This window comes from Phasianus colchicus, chromosome 19 (genome assembly GCF_987193195.1).
Source record: "Phasianus colchicus chromosome 19, bPhaCol1.hap1.1, whole genome shotgun sequence".
NCBI classification, from domain to species: Eukaryota; Metazoa; Chordata; class Aves; order Galliformes; family Phasianidae; genus Phasianus; species Phasianus colchicus.
The window spans coordinates 8,822,350-8,841,054 of NC_143454.1; the positions used below are offsets into that span (position 1 = coordinate 8,822,350).

General features: G+C 41.9%; 1 protein-coding gene across 3 annotated transcripts in view; it reads right to left on the reverse strand.

Annotated features, from left to right (window-relative positions):
- DDX31 (DEAD-box helicase 31) overlaps positions 1 to 18,705 on the reverse strand; it is a 43,265-nt gene that overhangs the window by 21,973 nt on the left and 2,587 nt on the right. For all 3 annotated transcript variants that reach the window (XR_004168098.2, XM_031601770.2, XM_031601771.2), the window contains exons 4-16: positions 18,301 to 18,344; positions 17,779 to 17,849; positions 17,111 to 17,175; positions 16,281 to 16,325; positions 14,764 to 14,805; positions 13,198 to 13,262; positions 12,329 to 12,448; positions 11,852 to 11,958; positions 11,005 to 11,240; positions 10,538 to 10,714; positions 8,385 to 8,444; positions 2,442 to 2,492; positions 562 to 701 (exon numbers count right to left, since the gene is read on the reverse strand). Coding sequence is in view for 2 of the 3 variants with exons in the window: in XM_031601770.2 (XP_031457630.2) it covers positions 562 to 701; positions 2,442 to 2,492; positions 8,385 to 8,444; positions 10,538 to 10,714; positions 11,005 to 11,240; positions 11,852 to 11,958; positions 12,329 to 12,448; positions 13,198 to 13,262; positions 14,764 to 14,805; positions 16,281 to 16,325; positions 17,111 to 17,175; positions 17,779 to 17,849; positions 18,301 to 18,344 (1,223 nt within the window). In the remaining variant the exon portion in view is untranslated. The remainder of the gene's footprint in view (positions 1 to 561; positions 702 to 2,441; positions 2,493 to 8,384; positions 8,445 to 10,537; positions 10,715 to 11,004; positions 11,241 to 11,851; positions 11,959 to 12,328; positions 12,449 to 13,197; positions 13,263 to 14,763; positions 14,806 to 16,280; positions 16,326 to 17,110; positions 17,176 to 17,778; positions 17,850 to 18,300; positions 18,345 to 18,705) is intronic.

Sequence of the window (18,705 nt, forward strand, 5' to 3'; positions counted from 1 at the left end):
CCTACTTTAGGTCTGTTGAGTCCCCCCCCAGCCCTTTGCCTTCCAGGACCATACTGGGCACTCACCACTCACAGAAACCTCTTCTATTTTTGCCACAAGGCACTTACACAACATATCTGGGCCAATTACCTGCCAGATATGACCCACAGCTCCCCAGCTATTTCTCTGCCGGATCTCTCCTGAAGAGAAAGCACAATCTCTGACAATATGGTGCTATGCAGGCAGATGGCCAGCTAGCATTTGACAGGCTCATTTGACTTGTGATCTCTGCATAGCCACAACTTGAACCCAGGGCCACGGAGATAACAACCAAATGCAAAGGATCTTCGACTCCCATCTCCTCGGTGCCCCTCATCCCCCACATACACACACACAATCTGCCAGCCAGATGATTTTCCACACGCATCCCCCTCTCCTTTTGCCAGTCTGGGGCTGGTCCTGGATCACAAGAATTAATAAATTCTTATTAAAACCTGCACGAAGCTACAGTCCCGCTGAAAGTGCCGCGGAAGGTTAATTAGCAAGGATGAGCTGAAACTTTTGTTCGCGTTTCTGACTCACTTAATCTTGTGAGAAGCCAGCAAGCTGACATATTCTGCCTCCGAAGGTGCCAGGACAAGCAGGCTGTTCCCGTGACAGCCAATCCGAGCCGTCCTCCCGATCCGGTGGATGTATTCCGCAGGTGAAGCTGGAGCGTTATACTTCAAAAAGAGAACATGAGAAGGGAAGGGAGGAATTAACAGAACACAGCATGTTAATTATAAACGAGACACTCGGTTTGCTCGTCTGAAACAAAGGGGATCTCAGCAAAACCCACCTGCTGTACCTCCCTCGGAATCAGTCTGTTTATCAAGAGCCCATCGGACTCATCGCTGTAACCATCACTCAACCCCCTCAGCCACAGCAGTTTTTTGACATGTGAATGTGACACATTGGCCAACTTTCAGATAATAGGACAGTTTTCCCCATCTCAGTGTCTCTCTTTGCCTTTTACATTTTATTTCTATACAGGCACATCAGGAATCTGTTTGCTTCTCCCTCTCAAAAAAAAAAAATAATAAAAAAATTCTCACTAAATCCTCCAACCAACCAAAGCCCAGCAGTACCCATACAGAGTGGGATGCCACCTGTGCCGCATTTAGGAGAAAAGCCATGCAATTAAATATGGCCAATCTAAATTTGGCTATGTTTTTGTTGTGATTAAAGCAAATCTTAGGCTTCTTCTATCCAATAACTACCTAAGAGAGATGTGCTGCTTTGTGCAGCATGTGATACAGGTAGCAGTTGTCTTTCCGTCTATGACTGTGAGTCCAAACTGAGATGTTGCTTAAAGGCCCCCACCCAACCCCAGTATAGCAGTGCCTCTCATTTACTTGACTGAAAAAATGCCCAGCTATTTGCAAGATCTGATAAAGGGTGACATATTTCCCTCCCTTTAGCCTTCCCCCATTCCTTCCCCCCTCCTTTCCTAGAAAAACGAACATGCACAGAGATACTGCTTAGAAATGAGCCCTCAGCAGTTTAACTGGAAAAAAACCAACAACCAAAGCCCACTCTAGTGTTTATACCTGTGCCCTCTGGCAAAGTTTCTACTGGCTAGAGGTGTGAGTAAGATGCTGTGAGCAATCTAATTGCTCCCTGCAGGTCCTTGCTCTTGGACACAGCTCTCAGGACAGCTGAGATTTCGCCTTCTGGACACACAGAAGTCTCCCAGGGCTTGAGGTAATTTGCACTGCGTTCTAACACTGGCAACTATATCTTTGGTAAATTATATTAATATACAGATCTGGGAATTAAGGACTTTACTTCCCCAGCCTTCTCCGAATAGCTAGCTGCTACAAAATCTTTCATTTTTAAAAACACTAAATTCAAATCAAATTTATTACCTGATGAGGTAGAAATTAAAAGGTTGTTTCACTGATGCTTTGTGCCCTGTTCTTTTTATCCGTGCGTCACTTGATACATGAGGATCTTTAAATCAGTTTTCCCCAATTCAACTCACTTTCTTTTAATTATCGATCTTTTACAAAAATGAAATGCTTCATGCCCCCACATTCCTCTTTGAAGTGACAGGCTGCTATTTTTAAGGTTCAATCCATCTCTCTTAGTTTCAAGTTTTTTTTTTTTTTTAAAGACAATATTTCTGTCAACAGCAATGCAATGTTGGTATGGGTTTTTTGTTTTTAAAGGAGAAATCTGAACTATGGAGTTCTACTGAAAGCTGAATGCTTACACCTAACCCAGCCCCAATCCAGCAAAGCCCAACCTGAAGCACTCAGATCACTGCACAGATGCAGTCAGAAATACATGGGTCTCCCACACCTGAGGCATCAGCACAAAAACAAGCCAACTGCAGAAAGAGGGTCTGGACTGGAAAGGGAGCTCATCTAAGCAGGACTGCACTTAATGCATACACACACATACATACACAGCAAACCTACCTGCACGATCCACATCACTTGAGGCAGGTCTAGTCCACGTGCTGCAACGTCCTTTAAAATTAACAAGGAAATTACCAAGTAAATCACAGATTTCAGCAAATTAAAAACTCTGCCAGGACAGTGATTATGCTGAGAACCAACTGGCTACACAAATAGGAATTTTACGTGTCTGGTTTTGGGTGAGATGGGCTTTAATCCTTTAAAAGGGAGACTGTTATCAGGTTAACACAATGAAAAGCATTCCACTACCATGGGCCAAAGCTTGGAGAATATAAAAACAACTCTTTCAGGAGAGTGGTGTTGAATAACAGTCCCTTTACATGACATCAGAGTGTCAACTACCTTAATGGTACTGATACCTTTGGTTCTTCAGTCTGTTTCATTGATGAAACAGACCCACTTGAAGCACATACCACCCAAACAACAAGAGAGGCAGAATTAAACCCCTGGAAGGCAATACTGCCACTGAGCTAACTTCTTCTGCAAGTCTAAGAACTAAAACCAGGTCACTAATGATGAAAAGGAAAACAGCCACAAAACAAGTGATCAGTGAACCTAGGCCTAGAGTAGAACATCCAAAAGTGCACTGATCTCCACCAAGAACTAATTTGTAATTTCCTAAGTGATGATAAGAAGCTGAGGAGCAGAAGATTTGCTGGTCACCTGGTGCTGTGATTAAAAAAGAAAAAATAAAAAAGGGGCAGCAAAGAATTTGGTAGAATCTGCAAGAAGCTGAAGGACAGCCCAAGGGGAGGGGACTTCAGCCATGCCTTAGATTTTCACCAGCCTTTTTAATTTGGAGAAACAAAACTCAGCCCTGAAGAAAACAGTCTGAAGTGACTGACATTCACATGGTTTGATGTGCCAGCTGGTGAGAAAACCCATCAACTCGGAGAAGGGCTTGAGTGAGACCCTTTAGTTATCTGCAGACAAATGCAGCTCAAAAATATATCCTGTCAGAGAAGAAACAGTTTAAATACTGTTCAAAATGGAGAGAGAGCACAAGCGTGCTTCAATCTCCCTTCTTGATGTTCTGTTCATTAGCAACGTCCTCACATACTCCTTGGATTTTACATTCACCACGCGCAGTAACAGAGCAGGTGTGCAGATTTAACTCTGTTAGGTAATGTTTTGGAACACGTGTATCTTTTAGCTAGTTGCAAAATAGAATATATTAAGAATGTAAGCAGGAGCTTAATGTACTAAAAATGTGTCAGCCACCCACTGAAGTGTTTTCATGCGACTCCCACACATGTTAAAAGACGAGGAAGCTGATGTTTTGGCAGCAAAGACCTTTCCATAAGCACTAGCCAGGCTGCTTTGTGGCTCCAACTGCAGTAAAGGAGGAGACAGTTTCCACAGCGCCCACTCTGAAATAATACGTACTTCCACTCCAACATGCTCATTAGGAAATGACTTGTTCCCAAAGTCAGATGAACAGATGTACAAAACGCCATTTAAAGGAGGCTGGAGAAAATAAATCAAGAGAAGTCAGGGAACGTGTACAGCAGTTACTGGGATAACAAGATTATGAACTCTACAGCACAAACAAACAGGAGTGCTGATGTCTGATTTTGCTGGTTCTGCTATGTACTTCCATGCTGACAAGTCTTTGGTCTTCTCCTGTTCTGTGCTCTTTCTCACACCTAGCAGTATAGGAAAGGCTGTAGCTGAGCAGAGGGCTCTGACCTTGGGACAAGGGCAGCTTACCTGAAACCAAGCTATCCCTGTGGTCACAAGCACGCATCCCCAACACAGGGACAACAGCAGAGAAAGGGACCTCCCCTCTCAACCAGCAGGACCATTCCCCTCCTCTTCTACCATACCTTTTCTCAACACGTCTGGCTGGGAAACCACTGCTGCAGACAGCATTGTTCCCAAGTACATTTGCCAAAGGAAGAAGAAAAGTTGAAAGGTTAACCAAAATCATGATAAAGAGCCAGGGACATTTCAGGAGGAGGCTCTCTCCCATCATCAGCCCTGCATTCGCTACTGCTTTCACAATGCCACCAACTCCATTCAGCTGTTACTGACATGTATCAGCAGCTATTCTCTTGGGGTTTAACTTGGCTTTCTTTCAGAAGTATCTTGGGATTCGCTGGTAATTGGAGTGTTTTGCAAACTCTCAAAGATTTCTCAGTATCAGTCCACCTGCGTCTCCTGTAGCTTCTTTTTCACAAAGACCCTGGTAGGCAGCAGCAGGGTAGAATTAGGATAAAAAGTTTGAGATGATTTGCCTTCCTCTGCTGAGGAAGGCATGAGCTTCTCGCTTCTCACATCTTTAGAAAAACACTTCTGGGTCATTGTAGCAGGAAAGAGAATACAGCTCAAACAACAATTATCCTGTTTGACTAGCACTACATTTATTTCCTACACAGAAGCACTAACCTGCTGCCAATGCTCTTTCAAGAAACCTGACAGATTTCCAATTCGCTACTTTCACTTCTTCCCCATTGTCCCAGACAGCATTATCCCTCCCATATATTTCTCACACCACCATTCCTTAATAACAGGGAAATGAAGAATATGACACCTGATTGATGACATCACTGCTGTTTCCTCTCAATGAGCAGTGAGAGGAAGAACTGAATGCCCATCTCACAGGCGCAAGGAGAAAGAAACTACTCCAGCATAATTTTAAAGAAAACCCTGATGCCAACCAAATAATAATGCAAAGCCTTCACCACGTTCCTGCCCTGATCCCAACTGCAAGTCACAGAATGGCACGATTTAAAAGTCCACCCTACCTGAAGACTTGCAGAAATGCTGAAATTCCTGCTACTAACAATGCACATCAGCAGCCCATCCTCATGGCACACGACAGAGGTGTGAGGGAGAGAGAGAAGGGTTGGATGCAAGGGAACAAAAGGCAAAAACCCCATGCAGAGAGCAAAGGGTATCGCTGCAGAATATCAGAAACAGCACAGCCACAAAACTTTTGCAGTGGCCTTCATTGCTCACAATCTAATTAGGGCAAAGGAAATTGCTAAAGTTGCTTTTGAAAGACACTCAATGGTGAGGTCTTGAAGGCCCTGAGCTTGACAATTGGCTGCCTACATGAGGCCTAGAAGTACAGATGGAAGGCAGCTTGCTCAGGTGCCAGGCTGTCAGTTGGATTAAAATGACTCATTTATTTACCAAAGAACCTCACAAAGTGCTTTAGCTAACAGGCAGAGAGGGCCTAACGGCTCTCCAAGCTGGGGAAGAAGCTCTCGCGCCTTCCCGGCCTGCCAAAAGTCATTACTGCCGAGTGTGGAAAGCCATCAGCAGGGTAGAGACCCCCGTCGGCAGGGTGACAGATTGGGCTGCGTAATCAGAGGAGGAAGGAGAGAGCACAGAAGCTGTCAGAGGCGAAAGCTCTTGGCTGGGGCCGCCAGAAAACTGGCAAGATGAGTTAGCGTGACTGAGTAAACAGCAAACAATCTCCAAATGATCTTTCCTCTCTCCCTGGAAGAGATGAACTTGTTTAAAAGGCACATCCCAAAGGAAGCTGCAAAGAACTTCGGTGAAGGGGAGAGAAATAAATCTGGATGAGACCCTCTGAGATACACAGCCCTTCTTTATTTTCTTGTCTGCAGAAAATATTTCATGCACTATACTAATATACATATGACATAGAGCAAATTAATAAAAGGAACAGCAGGTCCCATTGCTTACTGGAGCGGAAAGATGGGTGGAGAACATGGCATAAGGGACAAGGGAAGGACAGTAACATTATTTGTGCAGCTCTTTTGTGAGCCAAGTTTCAAAATTTCGCAGGCACAAAACATGGTTTTGCAGTGAAATAGCAGAACCATCTCACTGCAGATTTTTGCTGATATGAATAAAAGCATTTAAAAAAAAAAAAAAGCAATGCCCTCGGAGGCAGGAGGTGGTCATAGTGCCTGGCTGCCCTTTGGACATCTGCGTTGGGGAGGCACCTGTAATGTGGGACTAGTGCAAAGCCTATCTCTATATTAAGGTGTCCATATGGTCCCCATTACTGTGGTAACAGGCCACCTCCTGGTTTCAATGCATTTGTCCTCCCAACATCTCTGTAAGATAGAAGAGTGCTACTATCCCCATTTTACAGATGGGGAACTGAAGTGCACAGATTATTTTGGACCTAGACATACAACTTACTGTACTTAACATGCTAACCATGTGCCAGCTGAGCCATAGTAACTGTAACTGTCAGGATTTGCATCCCTGCCTTGCAGTAAATGCAAAGTAGCTTAGACTGAAAATGAAGAAGTGTTATGATAAATGCATCACCTTACACTGCTCTCTTCACTGCAATCGAAGCTAATACACATTAACTCCCATTTATGACAGGTCAGGAGCAAACACACAACTATCATCACTCAGTTGACATGTGGCTACCTGCCCTGTCATCACAATTCCACGTCCACTTGTATGGAGCCTGTGGCACTGCAAGAAATCAAGCCACATCTCCAGTGTCTCAAGAAGGGAATCCCATCCACTGGGATTTCTTTATCTAACTTATTTTTTTTCCTACCGTGTCATCAGCTGTATGTTTTCTGCCATATTTTTCCTGCCACAGGCTGCATTTCCCCCTCCAAATCATCTTACCCAGTAACTGTTATCCCAATGAAAGACATGAGTGTTTGCAATGATTCTATTTTATCTTTGTCTAAAACCAAACATTCAGCATCTTTGTGAACTCCTTAAATAGAAATTTCTGTAACAAAATAAGTCCTTGAAATTTCTCAGTTACAGCTAAAGCATGCATGAAGGATAGCACAGTTTACCTATCTGGTACACAGCATTTACTATATGCTACTTATCTTCAAAATACTTTATCTACACCAGTGAATGATTAATCTTGGTATGTTCCTCACCTGAGACACTTAAGTATTATCTCCAGATACAGGAAAATCAAGTAATAGTTACACTTATGAATTGCAAAGATGCATTTTGACCTTGATCAATTTGTTGTAAAGACTTCACACAGAAGAGGAGCAGGTGATACCTACATCTTTACAAGAGATAAACATAATTTGGCAATACTAAGTCAAATGCTCCTATGTACGTGGCAGTCCCAGTTCATAACTGTGCACTTAAAAATAAGACAAAAATCAGCCCCCATTCTCTGAAAAAAAAAAATTGTAACTAGTTTCCTTTAAGAACAATGTGCTGCAAGAACAGGAGTCATTTCAGAGCTAGAGAGGGTTTCTCAGCTCTAATTACTCCCGATCGCTGTAATTTACAAGTTTGCAGTGGGTAGAAATCGCCAAGATTCACACATTTTCAGATCAACAGCTGCCACTATTAGAGAGCAAATCGTGCAGCCTTCTGCACCACTGCAGCAGGCTAGCTGTGGCACCGACAGGTCAGAAACGAGAAGTAGAAGGTGCCACTATAACACAAGGGTGCCAGCAAACTTCAGTAGAGGACAAGAATTTCTCCCTCAGCACCCGTGAAGGAAGCTTGAAGGGCAAACTATGGAGAGCAGCAGAGCATGTGCATTTCTAATGACACCATTCTCTGGTAGGGCTTCCCTTCCATCCCCGCAGGTTTTTGTTTTTAACCTTGGGGTAGTCATTAAGATGGAAAATATCACACCACATCCAATTTACCTGGCAGTTACGGGGCATGCTACAAATTAGGATTGCTTTCTATGGACTGCACACAGAGGGCAAGGTTCCAGCTTCAAATGAACAGATTTTTGCAGACATACGGCCATGCAACATACTTAAAGGCTCTTGTATAAGATACAAGTTTTTTTTCTGCATATGGTGCCTTACTGTAATAGATCACACAATAGTTTGCAAAGAGGGCACCAGCCCTTATTTAACATGTGAGATGCAGAAAAAGGAGATGACCTTCCTCAAGGTCAGACAGCGAGCTGGAATTACAGTTCAGTGCCAAGTCCTCTGTTCTACCATTAGATTACCAGGCAGGCCCATTAGCATGGTGCTACAAAGAGACTAAGATACTTACAGTGCAAAGTAAGATGCCAGTATTGGATTTTAGGAACTCTTGGAAGACTTCTGTTCTTTCCTAGAGGATTAGAACAGAAAAATGAAGAATATATATGCACGTTACAATCAACTTCAAAGCAAATTAGCTAGAGTAACAACAACCATGGCTCTTTCAACTCTATCATGCATGGCTTCAAGAGCAGTCAGGCTCAAATGAAAAAGTAATGGTACAGATGTGTGGTCTGGAAGGCACAATGGGGCAAATCAGATTATTAAGTCCCAAAAATGCTCAGCTGCACATGAGAACCATAGGATAAGTTTCCAAAGCAACAGGACAAGGGAAAGGAGACCCTGGTCAGAATCTCCTGTGCAGGAGAAAGGAGGAAGTGAGCTCCTAGCCTTTGAGGCAGCATCTGTAGAATCCCTGGGCGCCCTCCCGTGGCCCCAGCAATGAGGAGGGCCCTTGGACTCGTCAGGGTCATCCAATGGGCTCCTGAAATCCAGGACTGATGACACTGGGATGGGACCCCAGTATCAGCTCCACAGCTGTGTCCCCATCTCTAGTCTGTACCAACACGATTCCTGCTACTCCACTTCTAAACTGAGGTCAGCCTCCAAAGTAAGGCTGCCACAGCCCCAGACAACACACTGCCCTGCCAGCAGTCCCACATGACATCACAGATGTATTTGCTGTCACATTAGTCAACCTCTGACAACCAGTAACTGAAGGCCTCAACAGCATTTGGTCACATTTACAAGTAACACCTACTCAGCTGCTCCTGCCCACCCCAGCTGTAAGAAACAACACTACACTCACATTTCTTTGATCTTACTCCATTTACTCTTGTCCTGTCTCTGGCTTCTAATATACCATCCCCACATTCTTCTTGTGTCTTTTTCCCTCTTTCTTCCAAAATATCCTCACCCTCCATGTTCCAAGATTTCCCCCTCAGAGTTAGGGGCTAAGTGAACAGCCTGCTACACTGATGCTATAGAAACAGCTTTACACACCTGACTCCCAGCTAGACTTACTGTTCTAAGAAAGAAGGGAAACTTGGGCCTTGCTGACATGCTGAACCCTCTGCTGACAAAAATTAAAGAAGAGAGCACGCTGTATCTTGTTGACAATGACAGCAGCCGTGCTCAGCAGTACCATATGGGATCCACAATTTAGCTCCATTAATGCTCTTAATTTGAAGACATCAAGCACTAATTACACACTGGGTACTAAAAAGGCAAAACCCTTCCCCTGGTGCCAGCTACTTAGTGGTGTTCTGTTGCCTTAACAGCTGGTCAGGGTAGAGTTGGGCCAGACCAGGCCTGCTCACTCGCTCAGACAGGCAGGTTGAGGAAAGGCCAGAATGCAGGGACAGCAAAGCACATGTTTCTGGTCTCCACAGGATGGGAATGAGTGAGAAAAACAATGGCTCTTCACCTCTTGCTTCATCAGAAAAGCTCTGTTCATTTACCATCTCTGCTGTGCAGCTCAGAGCGGAGCAGCAGCTCTCTCTATCACAGGCTAAGGGCAAGATCAGGAGCTGAAGTTTCAAGGGAGCTCTCTCAGTTATTGAGAAAAACACTGCAGTGACAGCTTATTTGGTGCTCTTCTCCTGGCCTCTCAGCTCCCTGCAGCAAACTCCAAATTCATCATCCAGGCACACCTTGCTAAAACCCATTTATTTTGGGGTAATCATCATTATCTCGCTATTATTCCAGCCCGGTGAAAAGAGTAGCCTGTCAAGACACTGTTCTTTAAAATGAGTGCCAAACTGCTCCATCCACATCTAATGGAGGTCAACTTATCACGTAGTAACATTTTGGGGCTTGGATGAAGTTTGCCTCTGGCATCAAAAGACTTTCTCGACTGCATGAAAAAGAAGCATGGATACATAAATGCTTTAAGCATGCCCACTGGGAATACTGAACGGCTGCCTCAGCCTGCTGAAATAGTACCTCTTTCCTCTTCAGCTGTGCTTTTTGGATATAGCTACCAAAGTACTTCTCAGAAGTAGGACAATATCCTTATTCTCATTAGCAGATGGAAGAGTGAGGCCCCTAGAGGTGAAATGATTCTCTAACCTCTCTTCTGCCCTCCTCCCAAAAATAACCACAAAATAAATCTCAGTGAATAAGGAACAAAACTTTGTATCCAGCCATTTTGCTACTACTTACTTCCTGTTCCATGTTGCCATGCAGTCGTAGAAACTGTAATTGCACAGAGGAGACAGATGAACGTTTAGGTTTTTCAGACTCTAGCTCTCCTGAAAGGACATTAACAAGGAGCTCATAGTGGAATTCTACTTGTTCACAACTGGAGAAAAAGATGATCATCTTACGTTGCTTTTCACACTGCAAGAAAATAAGAAAATTGCATTTAACCATTTCCTGCAGGCCTCTCCCAACTCCAAAAGCTCATTTATCTACCTGACTTCCACTTCTGTGGATACAATTACCCAGGAATGGATACATTAAGGAGTTTGAAGCCAAAGGCTAAGCCACAGAAGAAATTACCTCACTGTCAGCACGAAAGACATAAATTCAAAGCTTTATATGTAATCCACACTAACCTTGACAGACTAAGAGATGTAAGAGTTGAAATGAGCAAAAGGCTACTTAACATAAATGCAAACAAGTCTCACCATGCATTTCTCCAGGATAAAAGCTGCTAACGTGACAAGCCTCAATTTGCTGGGGACCATGACGAAATACTGCTTAAGCTTCTCTGGAACAGCAAAGTTTTCCTGGTCCATACAGTTTGAGGAACTGTTGGCTTCTTTCTCTATTTGTAATGCTGGTTTGAGACTCTTTCGGACTTCATCTGCTATGGAAATTCTGATGGGATCATTCAAACTGATATCAGCCAGCCGTGTTACTCCTGAAGCACAGGAAATGAAAAATACATGAGGCTCAATCTGGTGTGCTGCTGGGGAAGGTGATCATACAACAATGCAATTCCAGTGAAAAACAGTGAAGGGCAAGGAACTAATGTGTAATGCTTCAAACACTGAGAGAACACTTAACAAACTTAAGATGTTTCAGGCCTTAGCCAAGCATAGTTGTTGCAGATTCCACCAAAAGTGTCACAAGACCCTGCTCCAGCCAACTGTGTTACTTTGCACTTACCAAGAGCATAAGAGTCACTAGGCCTGGCTCAATTCCACCCAACTGACTGTAAGATACAGTGCAAACAACAGAACTGTCCTGCCCTGTCCTTCTTTTTGCCTTAATTCATATTTAAGGAAAGAAATATCATAAAAAAACAGTGCTTGCCAGGTTCATGGCTCTGGAACATGTGTGACATATACATAAACATACTGACAGAAATTTCAGTAACAAAGAAGTGTCATAAACCCCATATAATCAACAGGCATTATTCCACTTCAGCAAAGGGCTTCTCATTGGGCTATAATTTAGCAAGACTCAAATATTTTGTAGTTCCCTGCAAATTTTTCAGCTAAAAGAGCTGGCCATCTGTCTGTAACCTACCTTCAGTGAGCGTGGCTGAGAGCAGGACGTTCTGACGCGTCTCCCTCTCAGCATTTAAAGCATTAAGTATCACAGTTACATCCTTCTCAAAGCCCAGGTCCAGGATCCTACAAAAGCAACAGAAATGACAAAAGACTGTAAGGAAGGAATGAGAAAAAAAAAGTCTTAAGCCTACATAATCCAATTAAAAATAGCAGAAGTCTTAGAGCTAATCAGATCTTTGGCCCATCTAGCTTCATGTCTCGTCCTCACATTTTGCCAGAATCAGATATGTCAGAAGACACTGAGAGAATCTCTGCAGTTGAATAACTATAGAATACTCTGTCCAAATGGGACATTTCTTCCTAATCTCAGGCATTTGCTGCTTGACTGAGGCCACTGAGAATGAATGGTTTCCTTATTGTTTTAAATGCGTTATCCATGAAGATGCAGGGGGTATTTTCATTCTTTTCTGTATCTAAACATCTGTAAGTTTACCTGTCTGCTTCATCAATGATCAGCCACTGAGTGCGACGGAAATGAATACATTCTGTGGACTTGATGTGATCAACCAGGCGTCCAGGAGTTGAAATAAGGATATTTATCCCCTTCCGTAATCTGATTAAAAAAAAAGAAAAGAAAAAGAACAACACACAGATCACCAGAAACTCTGGAATAGGACCCTGGAATGAGGAACTGAACCTACAGAGGAAAAATCATTGCCACAGTAGGATGAACAGAACAGTACTTTCTTACTGATGAAAACTGGAATTCCTTGCCAACTTTCACCTTTAATCATCACTGATATTCACAGCAGCACAGTCAGTGATACAGACAAGGTGGAAAGAAATATCAGTAATATTACAGCATGCAAGCCAGGTTTTCTTTCAAATCGAGTACTTTTTACTGTCAAGAGTAAACTTCTTTTTGTGTATGCTTATACATAGACAAATGAAAACTCCATTCTGGATTACTGGCTTACAGTTCAATTTTTGCAAAGGGAAAAAGAAAGATTTTTAACACCAGGAAATCTCTTCTCCAGAAACCAATTTCCCCCGTAACAAATACTACAGGCAGCACTTGGTGGTAAGCAAATATAAGTGTTTGTCAGAAGAGAAAAAATACTGACACAAGAGATCATCTTCTCAGAAGGCTCATCAACACTTTAGAAATAGATCCAACTGAGGAAAGTGAATGCTTCCTGCTGACCCAGCCACTGTATCTGTGTAAAAACCTGGGAGATCACAGCTAGAACCATACTCACAACCCCCTTGCTCAGTAAGAAAAGCACTCCAAACAAGAGTAACTGATAAAATGGCTGTAGAGCAGAAGAACCCAAAATGCAATTTAAGAAGTTGGCTTCCTACCTGGCTTTTTCTGATTTTCTCTTTTCTCCCCCCATAAGCACTCCAGGCACAATCCAGGTAAATGGCTACAGAAAGGAAAATCAAGAACAACATAGGTTCTTCTTCATAAAGAAACAGAGCCTAATCAAAAAATTATTCTTCTTGGCAAAAAGAGAAGAGACAGGGCTGGCAGCAGAGCGTGCCTGATTTGATCTAACAGATCCAATCTACATGCACTATCTCACCCACAGCTAAATATCAATGGCACCTCTAGTTCTAGGCATGTAACTTACTCCCCACATTGTCTAGGAAGATAGAAATGAAATCATCTTTGCACCACATCCACTCACACAATAATATTTCTTTTCCTTCTCCCCATGAAGTCTAAATGTTCAAAGACAAACTACACTGCTATTTCTTTCTTGCCTTTAAGCAATATCCTCCTGTGGCCAAGAAAGACTTAAGAAAGACGCAGGACCTATGAAGTTTATTTGTATGTACACAGCCCTACAGGCACACAGTCACCATGTCTGCACATAAAATGTCAGTCTCATTGATACTAGCAGGAGTTTTTGCCATTTACTTTAATGAGGCCCAGCTCTTCATCACATCCAACACTGCCCAATATTTACAGGGGAGATAATCAAAGCACAGGACTGCTATTGCCTCACTTGAGAAGAAATGCAGGACAAACACAGCACAGCTTGTAAGGATTGCACAAATGCATGACTGGTAAATAAGTTTCAGTTTGTATGGATCACTGCTTGCCAAAAATACTCCAACAAAATAGTTTTTAACAAAAAGCACTTTTTTGTAAGGTTTAAAATAAGAAAGATGTCTAAGCAAGATCCACCATCTCTGCAGCTGGCAGAGTAAGAGTGCCAAAAAGAGAACAACTGGTCGTTTTCTCCCCTGGTGATCACCCAAGAAAATTGGATTTTGTCCAGTCCTTCCACGGTCCAGTCAGACCATGATCTACATCTTTTGGTTTGGGTCACAAATGGCAATTGATAGTTATGACATATTATATGTAACCAAGCAAAAAATTAGAGGGGAGAAGGGCAGCAATCAGACTTCATACGTGCAGTTCATCTTCAATCACTTGAGGTCATGAAAGAATGCTACTGGCCAGTATTAAAAGATGCAAATTCCACACCAAGAGACTGCTCATCATAACTTGTAACTACTGTGAAAGACTGAAGTACTTTAAACCTCACCATGATACAAACAAATACTAATTTCAGCATTAAAAAAGATTTGGAAAGTTCATAATTATTTCAAGGAAAACCAGAAGATGGAGTGGGAATATGGATCAGATAAACCATTTAGATACGTTCTAACCCCATTGTAAGACACTTTGCCTCAGCAAAAAGGAACACATCACCATTTAATGACTTCAAAAAGCCTTCTGACTCCTCCAGCTTTTCAACTGGCAAAACAACTTCTGCTCCCCTTCCGAAACACATCAGTCTAGTAAGTTTCAGTAAAATGGGATGTGTCATGGTAAGCATTTCCAAGATGATCAAAGGATAAAGAAAACAACACAACACAACCAAACAAGAAAACAGCAGGGAATTGAATTCTTACCTTGAGTAGTTTCTGTATTGTATCAAAAGTCTGGAGTGCAAGCTAAGGAAATCAACATGAGAAAGTGAGTTCTGAGAAAGCCTGCTAGTGGACATAAGTTCCTTTCAGGCTCAAAAAAAAACCTGTAAAATAATCCAGTTTCATATATTTTCAGAACCCTAAGAATCCTTCAGAATCCTTGATTTTTATTTTTTTTTTTAAGAAATTGCCTATTATTTTATTACCTTAAATAATAATTCTATTATATCTGCACCTGTTCAAAAACCTCCCTATTTGTTCAGGTCCACAAGGCAGCTCTGAGGACTATACAGACTTCTGTTGGCCTCTGTGAACGCCCCAGGGAGAAAATAAGTTGGAGGCACAGACGATTTTGCTCCACTGGAGGAGTAAAAAGGAAAGCTCTGCAACTTCTGGAAGAAAATCACTACAAAAAGGAAATGCAGAGCCCAGAGGTTAAAACAAGGGGTCTTCCAGCAGTCAAGAAAGACCACATTATTCCCTCCCCTGACCACGGACTGATCACACCACTGGATTTTAGCACCTCTTCATATCCCAATAAGCACAGCACAGATGGTATACACAAAGCTTGCAAGAAAATGGCAGTGGTGCCACTCTGACTCACTCATGGAACTCCAGTAAGTGAAAAGGACTTAGTTATGACAGAAAAGTTTTTTTAAATGCTCTGACTACACGTCACATATTATTTGTTGAGCTCTCCAGAAAGGCCATTGCCTTCAACAGAAAGTAAAAATGACACCAATTGTAATTACAAGTTATCTGCGTAAGTGCACTTAATTGAAGCTCTTTAAATAAGCTCATGTGCAGTTTCCTACATGCTTAGTATTCTTGGAGCATCCTAGCAAGACAGAGAGCTTACTGCAGTAAAAATTTAAAAATAGCTTCAGATCCTTATCTTTTCAGGGAACTGAGATGAAATATTGCACTGCAGGTTCTATGAAATATTGTGACCCAAACTGGATACCTGTAATCAATTCTCCACACTGAAGTTATTATTATTTCATGCACAAAAAAAAATAGGTTGATACCTTAGTCTGAAATTGCCTTGGCACTTGCAAATCACATAAATCAAACAGAAGACAGTTCAGTGGAGAAACCAACTGTTGATAGCCTCATCTTCAGCATTCACTTATGTATTTGAAAGAGAGGCTTCAAAAATGATGTGTTTGTATAAACCTATGCACTTGCAAAGCTAATTTCAATGGCTTTACTTACAACCCCTGCATGAGTTAAGCAAGCTTTCCCCTCCCATGCACTGAACTAGAGAGTTTCTCCAGTCTTGCCAATTGATATCTCACTGCATGGAAAAACTTAGACACTTCTTATGACTTATTTCAGTATGGCAGCAAGCAAAAGTGCTAACACACATCCAGAGAGCAAACTTTCTTTCTGTGAGGGCAAAAGGACAAATGTTTCCTAAGACTTTTTAGGCTCCTGTGGATCCACATCTGCCCTACATTCAAACACTCAGCAAGACTGAAAGGTAAAGGGTCACCTACCTCTCTTGTTGGGACTAACACCAGTGCATAAGGCCCATCACTTCGCTGCAAACAGAGAAGACTGCTAAGAAGAATGCAGTGCTCATACACATGACATTTCCACTATTGAAACCTAACAGCTGACAAAGCAAGTTCTCATGGGTTTTAGTACAAACTGGCACGCTATGGTTTGAGGTATTTCCCTCCTCTTTTAAAAAAATCTCAAAAAGACCAACACTCTTTCAAATATCAATATCTCACTGCCACCTCTTTTCTGCTCTGACACCCATCCACAGTCATACCCAAGGTTTTATTCCACATACTGGAATTTATTCCACTGTACCCATTTATTCCAACAGCTGGAAAAGCATCACCCCAACTTTTTTATGGGTTGAAGGCTTTCCAGAAAACACAATGCACAAATGAAGGCAGCAGCGTTCTCTGGTCAACCAGATGATCCAAATTGGAAGCAAATAATAAATCTCACTTGATGTGAAAATTAGAAGCCTATTATTTCAAAGGACATGGCAGTAACCTTTGTTTTCAGTTTTCCAAGATTCCAAACTGTTGTCTCTTCTGCAACCCACCTGCTTTCAAGCTTTACAATATAGCCTATTTAGCTGTTGCAGGATGTAAAAGTGAATGTGCAACATTTTACGTATAAGAACATTTTTCTTACATCATCTGTACCTCAACAGTACAGGACAATCACATAAGCCACATTCAAATGAAAAAAGTGAGACTGCTTAATCTTTGTAACAAGAATAGGCACTGATGACTTCAAGATAACAGATAGAATTTATTTTTTATTAATCTTAGTATCAAAACCAAACATACTTCATTGCACCTACCTGTATTTTGGATTTCATTCCTTGCAAAGACTGTACAAGTGGAATTCCATAGGCAAGAGTTTTACCTTCATAAAAGGAAGAAAATTGGAAAAATATCCAAGAAAAAAAACTTAAAAAAAGGAAATTGTGGTACTCCAGAAAATAAAAGTATAATTCACCTCACTATTCTTAAACTGAGATCAGAACTTGGAAAAGTCTTAACTAAGTAGAATGTTTCCAGGAAGGAAGACTGGTAGATCATACACTCAGGGGTTAAATTAAAAAGGAGAGAAAGCAGAATCCAACTAAGATCCATCTAAATAAATACTTCCATCCACTCAAGAAAACGTGACATCAAGACAGTTAACTGTAGAGCAAGCACATAAGTTTATTTGATGAGAGCATGCTGCTTAGCTCCACTGGCCTCCTGGACTGGCATCCCCAGCACAAGCCTTGGAACTGGCCCATGTGCAATAGCTGGCAGCTGCACATCATCATTCAGTCCCACCACTGTGCACTGTGTCATTCCAGAAGTTTGCACAGCATCTGTCTGTGCCACAGCAGTCCCACCCCAGGGTTCTGAGCCTGTCACTCTCATAAGCTGTACTAGAAACATGATGTTTTGGTTCTTTTTTTTCAGATCCAACTTAAAACGCCCTAGGAATGAAAACTGGCAATTAAACACTGACCTGAACCAGTCTGAGATCTCACCAGAGCATCTTTGCCTTGCAGGAGCACAGGAATTGTTTGCTTCTGAACACTGTGTAACAAACAAAACAGGTCAGGAAATACAGATGCAAGAGAGCATAGAAACCTAAAGTTATAACATACAGTGACTGTTTCAAAACTGTTTACCCTTAATTCCACATGTCCATCTCTGCTATATAGCTACACCAGTGAAGGTGGCTTTTGAGGAAAGTCTACAGATACCTGTTAGGTATGATAAATCACAAAAAAAGATGATTTTATGATTTAAGTACCAAATTAGGAGCTAGGACTCCAAGGTTTCATCTCTACCCATGACAATGAATTGCTGTGTAACTTAGAATCATTTATTGTCCCAAAATGTGAAAGAAACAAACCCTGTGGAAAGTGGGTCAGCCTAACAGTTGTTGCTGCCTTCACAAACCAATTAGATGTAATGAAACAATCACATACGATTGGCTTTAAGAGTCAGTGAAATGTGAAGTTTTGATATGGTATTTGCTTACCTGGTCATACTACATATCTTCAGAACTGTAGTTATTGTGGCTATCTAGAGAGAGAACGAACAGGAGTAAAGGGGTTTTGTTGTCAAACTGTCTTTTTTGTTACTTTTGTAGCACAAGACAAAGCAAAAACCAGAAAACACATTCTCTACTAGCCCAGGACAACCAAATGGAAAAGTTTCAATATCCTCAAAATATTTCTACCAGTTCATCAGAATTACACCATTGCTGGTACAACATGAAATACCAGATTTGTTAAAATACTGAAATTCTCAAACAGTTTTAAGTGGTTTCCACATTACAGATGGAAACAGCAAAGAGTGTTGAGTCACTGTGTGCAGGGATATGTCAGGATACTGGTCAGCACACTGAGCTAAGGGACTGCAACACAATCAAAGCACTGTTGAG